This window comes from Python bivittatus, unplaced genomic scaffold (genome assembly GCF_059951505.1).
Source record: "Python bivittatus isolate LINGU-HERP-01145 unplaced genomic scaffold, Pbiv_v1 ctg000850_np1212, whole genome shotgun sequence".
In the NCBI taxonomy this organism is placed as follows: domain Eukaryota; kingdom Metazoa; phylum Chordata; class Lepidosauria; order Squamata; family Pythonidae; genus Python; species Python bivittatus.
The window spans coordinates 2022130-2034415 of NW_028277112.1; the positions used below are offsets into that span (position 1 = coordinate 2022130).

The window sequence follows — 12286 nt, forward strand, 5'->3', positions numbered from 1 at the left end:
GGGGATGAAGTCTGGTGTCCTGGGAGGTTTGCTCACAAACAGCAGTCACCCACTCTCTTTCTTAGGAGTATTTCTTTATTGTATTTACATCCCACCATAATCTGAAGACTCTTGGCAGCTTACAGGATATGAAAAAGTTAATTAAAACATTTACAGTACATCTAACAGAAAAGGAAGATGTCATAAAATCATAAATCAAACTATACCATCAACAGTAAAAAAAATAAAAATAAAAACAATAAATAAATAAATAAATAAATGCACACACAAGTCACAAATTTTGCTGGCAAGTTCTATGAAAGACTTCAGTTTTTAATATCCTTCTGAAAGCTATCAGAGAAGGGGCTACTCAGGACACAATTCTGATGCCTCAATGCACTGGGATAAGATGTTGACATGTATATTCTATGTAATTAGATAATTGGATATCATTAGCATACTGATGATAATGTACCCCAAAATGTTGGATGACCTCTCCCAGTGATTTCATATAGAAGTCAAAAAGCAGGGGTGAGAGGACTGAACGCCATGGTGCCCTGTAAGTCAAGGACCACCAGACTATCCATTCATCTCTCTCCAGTATAGACTGAACCCACCCTTTGAGGAAGGAGCAAAACCACTGTAAAACAGTACATCCAATACCAACCCCTGCAGGCCATCAGACAACATTTGATGATCTAAAAGAATCAGGAGGAATCCTAGCACAGATGATCTCTGAAGTAAAACCAGTGCTGCTTCATCCTATATCCTGACTGAAAAGAGTCCAGATAATCTTTTCTAAAATACTACATAGCTGGTCCAGCATTACCATCTCAACAACCTTCCCCAAAAAGGTTGGATTCTAGCTAATAGTTATCTAAGACTACTGGACCCAGGGATGGGATCTTCAGAAGGATGTGCATGACAAGCTTCCTTCAAAACTGCAAACAATTCCCTTTCCTATAAAAAGTCATTGACAGTCTCCAGGATCTAGGTGGTCACATCTCTGACACCTCCACACAAAATCCAGGACAGGCAATGATCCAAACTACAAGTGACAAGCTACAAGAGGACAATCTAGACAGTACCCTATCCACCTCCTTGACATTAATCAGAAGTAATCCCAGATAATACCACAAGATAGTGCTCTAGTCACAATGAAGAGTCAAGACTTTGGTGAATATGAATGACTTTACAGGCAGTCCCTGGGTTAAGAACAAGATCCATTCCTAAGTCTGTCTTTAACTCAAATTTGTATGTAAGTTGAAACTCATACTTACAAACGGGTTGCCTGTTACTCAAAATGGACAGCATTCTTCTCCCTTGAGCCAACAAACTGCTGAAGCCATGCAATGTTTTCATGAACCACTGAAAACAGGTTGTATATTAAAAATGCGCAGCTTCAGTGGTTTGTGAAAACATTGCACGGCTTCAGTGGTTCATCAGCTTGAGAAAGGAGAACACCATCACCCATTTTTAGTAATAGGCAGCCCATTCATAAATATGCGTTGTCCGTAAGTTGGACATTCTTAACCCCGGGACTGCCTGTAATCAACAAAATGCAATGCAAATTGGTCACAGCAGAATGCAGAAGATCATGGTACTGACTCCTCCCTAAAAGAGAGTTTGTAACCCTAAACATGGCTGCTGAATGACAGTCTGCCAACAGAGAGTAGGAGGAGAAATCTAAGCAATCAGGTTGCCCTTTCCCAAACTCTTTCCTCTCAGCTCCTTGGGGCAGCCTTCACATCTCTTCCAGAGGTCCTCAGTTCTGATTTCTTTGCAGGCTTCCCACTGCCTCCTTATCTCTTCTTGTGATCTCCTACCACCATTACCCCCTTATTTGTCTTAGCATTTCTGATTATTCTTTTTGCTCTACTTCTGATTCCACCTGGTTACAGACCTGTGCACCCAGATTCCTAGTACTTGTTCATTTTGCATCAGATTTATTTCCCAACTCTACTACAACACTACAGATTCCATATTAAAATCAAAAGATACAAATCAGAACATTATTATCCCAGACTTCCAGAATCAGAAGATCAGAATTGACTCTCATAGAGTTTGTAAATTTTTATGAATACCTGTGATTTAAACACTTATGTCCCTAAATTTCTGGCTGCAATGTCAAGTAAAACATTGGTCAGTTTTAAACTATTAAAAGAAATGTTGTTATAACTATTGAAATATTGCTTTAGTTGTTAGGGTTATGTTTTCTACTGAAAATTTCTTGTCTTCGTATTAGGAGGAGATCTCTGTTCAAAAAGCTGGCTAAACAACCATCACCTCTTCTTCATACAAGTCGGAGTTTCTCCTGCCTGAATCGATCACTATCATCAGGAGAGAGCTTACCTGGTTCTCCAACTCATAGCTTGTCTCCCCGATCACCAACATCAAGCCTTCGTTCCACCCCTGATTTCCCCTCAGGTAAGGTGGTGATTAAAGGTTCTCATTGAAAAACATGGAATTGCTGGGCCAGAGTTAGGGTTAGGGTAAGCCCATTTTCACAAGACTTTTTGTTTCAGTGATTTTCTTGCTGCATGGATGGTAGGCAGCCATAAAAATTGAATAAGTAAATGTTACTTTATTGCTATTTCTGATTATTTGTGGTTGTACTCCCGTAATATCACAAGTTTCTTCAGTGGAGGGAGCAATTTCAAATTCAGAGCTAGAGCTTAGCTTAAAAGAAAAGAAAAAAACAAATGTTGTGGAATAGTATACAAAAAAGTTAGAATTAAAACTTGACTTTCTTCCATGAGCAAAAAGCAATGCAATTTTCATTGTATTAGCTACTTCGTTTTGCTTCATTGTATGGATAATTTGTTAGAAAAGATTTCTGGGATGAACTTGGTTCAAAATCCCATGATATATTAATTCAAAATCCAAGCCAATCATGCTATTAAAGCTTTTGAAACAGATACTTCTATTCAACCATATACATAGACACTCATATTAACCTTAGATCAGGTAGAGGTGCTCATTATTATGCCAGAATTCCTGGTAGAAAACTCAGAAAATTAGTCAAGTTTGTTTATTTAAAACTTTAGTGGGGAATGGAGCCAACAATGAAGGTTCTACAGCTAGAGAAATATGAACTTTGAAAACTAATAATATTCAATTTGTATTAGACTTGACAAATCTTTTTTCATGATCTGTAGATTATATGAAAACAATGTGTTCTATAATATTTTCAAACTATTGAAATGAAGAGCTTGGTAATGTTTTATTTGTTTTTTGTTTTTTTTCCTAGGGACAAATTCTTCCCAAAGTAGTTCTCCAAGTTCAAGTGCACCCAATTCTCCAGCTGGTTCAGGACATATTAGACCCAGCACACTCCATGGTTTGGGTCCCAAGCTTGGAGCATCAAGATACAGATCAGGAAGGCGGAAGTCAGCTGGCAATATTCCCCTCTCACCATTGGCACGGACTCCTTCTCCAACACCTCAGCCAACATCTCCTCAGCGATCTCCATCACCCTTATTGGGGCATTCAATAGGAAATGCAAAAATAGCTCAGGCTTTCCCTACTAAAATGCATTCTCCTCCCACTATTGTTAGACATATTGTCAGACCTAAGAGTGCAGAGCCACCAAGATCCCCACTGCTCAAAAGGGTTCAGTCAGAAGAAAAACTCGCTCCTTCTTACGGCGTGGATAAGAAGCACTTATGTTCACGCAAACACAGCCTGGAAGTAACTCAGGAGGAGGTTAATAGAGAAGTATCGCAGCGTGATGTAACCCTTCAGAGTCTGGAGGAGAATGCGTTGGAATCTCCTTCAGTCACACGAGTTAGGCCTGCAGAACAAGGCTGTTTAAAACGCCCCCTTTCCAGGAAACTGGGCAGGCAAGAATCTGTTGATGAACTAGATAGAGAAAAATTAAAGTTCAAGATAGTTGTGAAAAAGCAAGATCTGACAGAGAAACAAGAATATTTGCAGAACACAAGCACTGTACATGAACTTTGTAGCGAATCAGAAAATGCTATTATCTCATGCCTGGAAGACAAGGATAGCAAAAGAGTGTTTCAAAAAGCTTTGGAAAGATCAAATCACTCTGAAGTTAAAATTACATCTTTGGAGACACAGTCAGTAGGTGGCATATTGAAAGATACCCTTCAGAAGAATGCAAACTTGAAGTCCAGTGAATACGGTGCTTCAGATGCGTGTATGTCATGTCATAGCCCTGCACTTAATGAACTCAGTCATTTGTCTTATGATTTCAAAAGACTTTCTCCTCCATGCACATTGCTAGATGTTCTGCCTCACTCATCTGAGAAGTTGGCAAATGGAAAAGGAGGAAATGTAGATAAAAATGCACCAGCAAAAGAATTTGTCAGATTTGAAAGATTCGATAGCAAACTTGCAAATATAGATTATTTTCGGAAGAAAATGTCTTCTGAAGAAAATGATGACAATTCCAGTCCAGTGCTAAAGCCCAAATTGACAGCAAGCATGCACGATTGCCAACAGCTCAGTCCAGCTAAACCTATAAGTATAATGCAGAATTCCAATTCACCTGCTGAAAGTCAGTCATTTCTTAGCAGTGCTCATGCTACTCAGATTAGCTCTGTTCCTTTTGTTCCCCTCAAAGCCTTGAACAGCCGAGCAGAACCTGGCATGGAGAAATCAACCCTGATCTCCACAGAATCACTGGCCTGGAAGAATTCTTCAGATTACAAGCTAGAAGGAAGGTCTGTTTCTTGCTTGAAACCAATTGAAGGTACATTAGATATTGCTCTACTTTCAGGGCCACAGGCTTCAAAGTCAGAAGTGTTTTCATGTGCATTCCAAGGTGGCCAGAGTATTAAAAATGATGAACTCGCCCAGCATAATAACAGTGTGAAGGTTGAGCCATCATCCCAGAAGGTGCTACCAACTATCCAACAATCCAAACCATACAAATCTGATCCTCTGGAGTTGCAAAGCTCAAAGCCTAACAAAAACATTCAGCACTCAATTGCAGCATCTGTGATGATTGAACAGCAGTCAAGAAAATCTCTCTCTGGTCTCAGTGCTAATGATAACTCCTCTGTAAGGGAGACCTGTCAAAAAGAAGAGGCAATCCAGGTTAGTACAAACAACATGAAATCTCACAGCTTCCAAAATCAGAATTCTGCCTTGATAACCTGCAGATCTACTCAAGGACAGGGAAATCTTGAAAAAGGCAAACGAAAAGAGAAGAAACCCATTAAAGTAGCGCTGGACAACCACATGAAGACCGAACAGAATGATGATGAGAGAACCGAAGATTCCTCAGTGAAGTGCTCCATTACAGGCATGACTTCAAATCAAGACTCTGAACCCAGTCAGAGGTATACCTTGGATTCAGTTGCTTATTTACAAGCATGTGGAACAGCAAAAGTACAAGCATCCAATTCCAAGATGAAGCCCAAAGATGTCAAAGATATGCTTAAACAGTCTGCAAAAGAGGATGATAACATCACTGGAGAATTTGCAGGAAATGAGTTTGGCATGCATAAACTGAGACCTAATGCTTTGCTTTCTCCAAAGTGTTTCAATCCAGTTAAAATAGAAAAAACAGCGGTTGCTGTAACTGTGCAAAAGGATAAGCCTCGAGACCTGGGATCAAAAGAGCGGAGGCAGTCCAAAAACACACAGCCTCCAACAGCTGATAAGGAGCCTAGTTTTGCTTCTGAGCAGCAAAGTAGCAATTCTGATGTTCCTGCAGTAAAAGAACCGTTCAACAGACCATCTGCAGCAGATGCTCCTGTGTGTTATAGCAATCAAGAAATTCTCTGGCCTGCTATGGAGAATAGCACCGTTAAACCGAAGCAGGTTCTTGACACTTGTTCCTCTAAATTAAAGCAATCTGAAAAATTTGCACATAAGCCATTGGCTATGCACGTAAAAGAAAAAGAAAACAGTGTACTAGGAATGGCTGGTTCTCGAAAGGAGGTGAAAAACATCTGTAAGACTACTTTGGATTCTTTTTCATATTCTTCAAGCTCTCAGAGAAAGCTAAATAATGGACATGTACAGATAGAACAGAATCTGGTTACAGAATGTGGGTCAGAACCCTCAGTCCAGCTCAACAGAATCACGGCTGAAAATCAGCTTAAATCCTTCAGTAAAAGCCAGGGAACAATGGCATCTCCAGAGAATACCAAGCTTTTTCAGAAGGAAGAGACAGCAAGCGTAGGTGATCCAGTTGATCAAAAGCCATTCCATCTACGGAACAAGCCAAAGGTATCCACTGCAAAAGAGTGTCCCTTGTTGAACAGAGAGGGAGAGAAGGGCTCAAGTAACCCAATCATCTCTCCAGAAAAACAATCTGAAGGAAGGAAATGCACTGATGCACTTTATTTCCAAAGTGACAGCAGGAAATTGGATTCCAGCCTCTCCATTTCTGCTTGTGATGCCAGAGGTAAAGCTGTGGAAAAGGCAGCCGTGGGTAACAAGAACTTTCAGGACTGCAGAGGAAAAGGTCATGCAAACCCAAAACAACTGGCAGAAGGGAGTAAATCACACCCAGCAAAACATTCCTCCTTGGCTACTTTGCAGAATTCCTGTCGCACAGTTGGAAACACTACAAAGCAGCTGGATGGCCTGTTCAGCTGCCCAGAACCTAGACAGAAGGCCCCTGCTTTGCCTTCCTCAAAGGCTAAGGCGCTGTCCGCAGTGCCTCTTGAAGCGACCTGCAAGGAAGTCAAAAAGCAAAGCAGCACTTCCTCCTCAGTGGACGGCAGAGCAGAAACTGTATCACTGTTGGGCTTCCACTGTACGCCAGCCCCCAGAGAGGAGCAAATTCTTACTTCAGATTTGGGGGGAAAGCCCAGAGGTCAGGAGAGGTCTCACTCTGTTAGCACTATGGACATAAAGGGAAGAGACCCCAGTCTGCCTCAATCTTCTGCTGTAAGAAAACAGAATGTAGGTAAAGATTTGCCAAAGTCAGGGACTACAAATGACTCTCTCAATGCACTTTCATTGGACAAAGATGCTTCTCGGCAGAAACGAGGAAAAGACCCCTCCAGACACAGCCCTCACAAAAAGAGCTCCTAACAGCCACTTGCAAACAGGATGGCTCAGATGAAAATCTAGTTCCTTGTTTTTCTTTCCTTTTCTTTAAAAAATCAGCACTGTGTAGTATTTTCTTTCAGAAAAAGGCGTGCCACTTAAGCAGGGTCTATAAAGAAAGGACTCGAGATTGGTTCCCCTTTCATAAATGTCTTCCCAAATGTTACCGGTTAAACTGTTAGAATACGGTATTTGTATAAAAATACTTTTACAAGTTGAGAGACTTGTAAGGTGGGGCTGGGGGCGCGGCTGGCCATGGCAACTTCACTGTAAATATTAAGTGTGTTTGTTTTGATTTACAATATCCACCTTGCTGCTGATTGTATCGTTTACTCTTAAATTTTAAGAGTTGTTGCTTTACCACCAATTTGCCATAATCAAAAAGAAACAGAATTGCTAAAGCTTAGGCCTAAACTGAACCCACAAATATATTGGTCTGATTTTCTAGTTCAGAAATGTATACCAACAATAACTCCTAAGGACATCTAAATCCAAGTGCTTTCTAATGAGCTTAGCTGCATATTTTAAGACCTACAGATTCATACTTTTGTAGATGAGCTAGACTTACTCATTTACACCAGTGTTTCTCAGTGTTACACTGATTTAAAGGAATGAACAGACTGCAGTTCTTTAATGCACAATGGTTGTCTTTATTCTGTGTTGGTATTAGGAAACAGAAAGAACTTCCATTGTCTTCTCACATCCAACTTCCTTTTTAGAGGACAGTTTTTGGGTAAAAGGAAATCTCCATGTGTTCCCTTTTCTTTATGGCACGCTACTTGTCTTTATTCAGATCATGTTAACTATGGTTTGGCCTTTCTTGGTATACTTACGTAGACGCATATCCCATAAGGCCATATTTCATCTTTGCTATCATGATAGGTAAATTTGAGCAATTAGTGGTTCAGTTTTCTTTGCTATTTTATGACGAAAGTGGTGAAGGGATACATTTTCCATCACTGTATCCTGATAATATATTCAGTACCTGATAACATTTAAATACGTAGCTGGGGCCTTACCTTGTTGATTAAGCTTGCTGTTTTTTGCAAGTGATAGGATTCACATTCTGGTTGAAGTATATTAAGTAGTTGTAAACATTTCATAGCATGATATTTATTTGTATAGAAAAGAAGTAAACTTAATTTTTTAAAATAAAAAAACATTTTTAGATTAAAGGGGGAGAACATGTTGGAGCTATTTGGGGCTAGAATGTGAGCGTGTTTTTTTTTTAGTTTTCCTAAACCTTTCTTTAATTTCATGATTCATTAAGTAAGTTTAAATTGATGAAACGTCAAGGAAAAGTATTAGATTTGGTTGGAAACTTAGATAGAAACATCAAAGATTATGATAGACAAGAATGCTAAAATGAGAAGAGAATTCATTAATTTTCCTTACTTTTTATATAACCTTACAGAAGTTAATTTAATGTTGAGCCTCCTCCAGGGCATTTTTCCTGTTTCCTAACTACAGTCAATCAAGCATAACCTAATTATGAACTGACTGTTTATAAGATCTTTACAAGTATGCTAAATGCATTTCCCTGGGGAAGAAATAAACCAGGTGGGATTTGTTCATATTTATAAGCCTCAGAAAATAAAATCAGCAGCCAGTCTTTAAATGTCCATGAAGTGGTAGCATTTTCATTTTCCACTCATGAATTATTTAAAACAAGCGGAGAAGGAAAAATACTCTTCAGTACAATAAATACTCCATTTATAGTCTGAATCTGTGCTTTGGGAATAAAACTGAACACAAACGCACCCCCAAATCAAAATGTTTCTCTCTGGGAGGTATTTCATAGTTTACAGCTACTTGTACTGGGGGGGGAAAACCTTTCACTTTTTTCTTTAAAGCACATCTAGCTATCTTGTTTACAAATGTATCTTTTAATGTATATTTTGTATATAGTGCTTTATCACTTTTGCCAAATATTTCCCTTCATTTTGAAAATACGGTAGCACCTGAGCTTGCATTCATGTAATTCCTTGTTTGTTAATGTTTACCTTAAAGTGAACTGTTAGAGATCCTCTGAATTGTGTATTACTTGTCAGTCTTTGTGTGGTTGTATATTATAATGTCCATTTGTAGTATCTCCTACTGTTAATTATCAAATTATATAAAAAATGGTTAGGATTTCTGCAATAAAGTGTTTGCAGTCTTTTTTTCATTAAGGGATCCCCACGGTTGTCATAAAAATTGCCTATTAAATGCAGATATTTATACTTGGACGGTTGGAGGACATTGAAATAAAAAAGGGCATGAAAGAAAACTGGGTTTGTTTCTTGAACTGGTATTCTTTAATTCTAAATATTGCATTTTAAATAATCAAATAATTAATTCATTTAATAGAATGAAGAATTGCAGCAAATATTTTTGTTACATTGATAAATGCGGTGTGCACCAGAGCGCCATGTGAATTATGTGGAAGGGGCTATAAGGAATGGAAAGAGATTTGATAACATTCTGTGGCTTGAAAACACACAATATGATTCCTTCTTCAGTGAAATATGAAAGAGCAGCAGAAGAAAGGAAATTGAGTGGGTTGTAAATTGAGAAGGAAAAAATTGAAAAGGGTAAATCCATTTGGTAAGATATAAGAGAGGAAGGAACAGCAACATTTCCAATAAGTTTGAAATCACATATGTGAGAACTTCAGCAACCAAATTAGAGTGTTTTACAGCACATAAATAATTTAATTACTTTATTTGCAACCATATAGGTTATGTGCTCACTTGTCCAATAGCCTGTGTAAAGATATAGAAGTTTCAGTGCATCCATTCTGACTCATGGCATTCTCTGGAACTGAGATATTGATACAGGTATGTGAAGAAAAGTGGGAATTCTTTTTATTCCGTCATTCGTGACCATGGAATAGATAATAAAGCACAAGATTGTTGGAAAGAGTAGCAGGCATTACCCAAGTCGAAGCTACCTAGTATTCAAATAGTTCCCTGGGTTACAGATTCTCAGCACTTTGTAGACTTTAGATCATAAAGTAGATTTCCATGAGAAATGTGTTGCATATTGTAGAGGAAAAGAAAAGTGTATTCCATTGGCATCTACTTATTGAGAAAAATCTTGAAGAAATTATTTCCAAATAACTGGATGCTAGGTCTGCAAGTATTGGTAGCATTTTATGGGAGATTATTTTAGATCTCTGTGTTGGTAGAGCAATTAATGCACCAGTATGGTATCATGATCACTCTGATCAAATGATCATGGAGTAAAATATATGAGTGGATGGAAAGACAGAGTGATCTGATTGCATGTTTGCCATATCCCAAGATGTGTGGGTGCAATGAACACTGATGAAGTGTGGCTGAGTAGGTAGGCCCATCAAATGTACTAGCAACTTAGGTATTTAAAGAAAAATGACTGTTCACTTAAACATGCTGATAAACTCTACTCATCACAAACTGTACTCATCACATAAACTGTACTCATTTGTGATTTATTAAAAACAACCCTGTTCTATTTCCCCACATAATATTCCAAACAGTACAGTTTATTATTTTAAAATGTTTCTATCAAAAATAATACAATTGGTCAGTTAATAATAATGGTTCTATAATTAACATATTTATTCCTTTAAAGGTAAGTATCATTTTGAATTAGAACATTTTGAAGAAAATACCACACAGCTTAGTGAAACAATTTATGGAATTTTGTATTTTATTTATTTGTATTGTATTTAGTAGATTATACTGCCTTAAAAAATTAAAAATTAATTGTAGGCTTAACTTTTCTTTGTTATACAGAATATTTGTGTTTGGGTGTTTAGCAAATGTAGCACTTCTATATAAATTAATAAATATTGGTTTTTGTTACATATCAGAGTAGGGTTTTTTTTTATTTTCCTGTAAGGCTTTTCCCATGCAATCTATATTAGCTTTTGAAGATATAATTGTTATGCAGTGTATGAAATTCTGTGTCAGTTCAGATTTGAATTGCAGAAACAAAAAAAAATCTCCCCCCCCACTGCTTTATAATTTTCCAGCCAAAAACTAATCAGTTCTGATTTGGCCTACAAAGTAGCCTAGGTGTAGGCGGTCCCTGGGTTAAGAACAAGTTCTGTTCCCAAGACTGTCTTTCACATGAATCTGTATGTAAGTTGGAACTCATACTTAGGAACAGGCTGCCTATTATTAAAAATGGCGGACGACATTCTCCTTTCTCAAGCTGATGAACTGCTGAAGCGGCCCAATGTTTTCATGAACTGCTGAAAACAGGCTTTATATTAAAAATGTGCAGCTTCTGTGGTCCATGAAAACATTGTGTGACTTCAGTGGTTTGTCGGCTCCAAGAAGGAGAACTCCGTTCACCATGTTTAGTAACAGGCAGCCCGTTCGTAGGTATGAGTTGTCCGTAACTTGGATATTCTTAACCCAGGGACTGCCTGTACTAAATTTAATTTAATTTATAAATATAAGTTATAATGGTTATGTCTCTCTCACACACAAGCATCCACACACAGTGTACCACAGCACAATAAAGCAATTGATGAATTAAGGTAAAGTCTCCCTCAAAATACAGGCAACCTATATATGCAAGTATTGACTCACATAGGCCTTTTCTTATAAATATGCAGGCCTAATGCAGAGAAAATGAATGAATACATGGTTGAGAATGCATGTAACCTTGGGGAAGGACAATATAGTATGATGTGCCCACAACTATAATCTCCCTCTAAAGGGAGATCATATAAAAATTGTCCAACAGAAAATAGACAATAAAAAAAGATACATACAGCTAGAAGATTTACATTAGAACATTTTTTGTTTTTTCCCTTGAATCATTTCTAAGACACTGATTTATGCTCTTAAACCTTGAAAAGAAACAAGTGTGCATTTGTTCTTATGTAGGCTTGGATATATTGTTAAGACATATTTTTGAGCTATGTCCGTGAACATCCACAATAAAGAAAACATTTTCATTTTCAGTTGTAGTCTCTCATTTTTTAGATACAAAGATTTTAATTATAATCTACAGAAATGAGCCAAGACCAAACATTCTAACTCTATGCTTCTCTAAAGTTTAAGTTCACACAGAATAACAAATCACAATCAACCAAAAAAACATCATGGCCAATATCCTTGTGGTTACCCTAGAACAGTGTTGTCCAAACTTGGCCACTTTAAGATGAGTGGACTTCAACATGCTGGCTGGGGAATTCTGGGAGTTGAAGTCCACTCATCTTAAAGTGACCAAGTTTGCACAACACTGCCCTAGAAGATAGGGTATGGAAAAGGAAGACAGACCTGTGGGCTTAGTCACT

At 38.0% G+C, this 12286-nt stretch overlaps 1 protein-coding gene across 10 annotated transcripts in view; it reads left to right on the forward strand.

The window, feature by feature from the left end:
- Nucleotides 1-11926, forward strand: part of MAST4 (microtubule associated serine/threonine kinase family member 4) — a 227359-nt gene extending 215433 nt beyond the window's left edge. For 6 of the 10 annotated variants that reach the window (XM_088130325.1, XM_088130322.1, XM_025166023.2 and 3 more), the window contains 2 exons: nucleotides 2225-2406; nucleotides 3230-11925. In XM_088130325.1, coding sequence (XP_087986451.1) covers nucleotides 2225-2406; nucleotides 3230-6996 — 3949 coding nt within the window. In that variant the 3' untranslated portion in view covers nucleotides 6997-11925. Of the gene's footprint in view, nucleotides 1-2224; nucleotides 2407-3229 lie in introns of all 10 variants that reach the window. The other 4 variants (XM_088130318.1, XM_088130319.1, XM_088130320.1 and 1 more) reach the window with 1 other exon arrangement.
- Nucleotides 11927-12286: the final 360 nt, after the last annotated feature.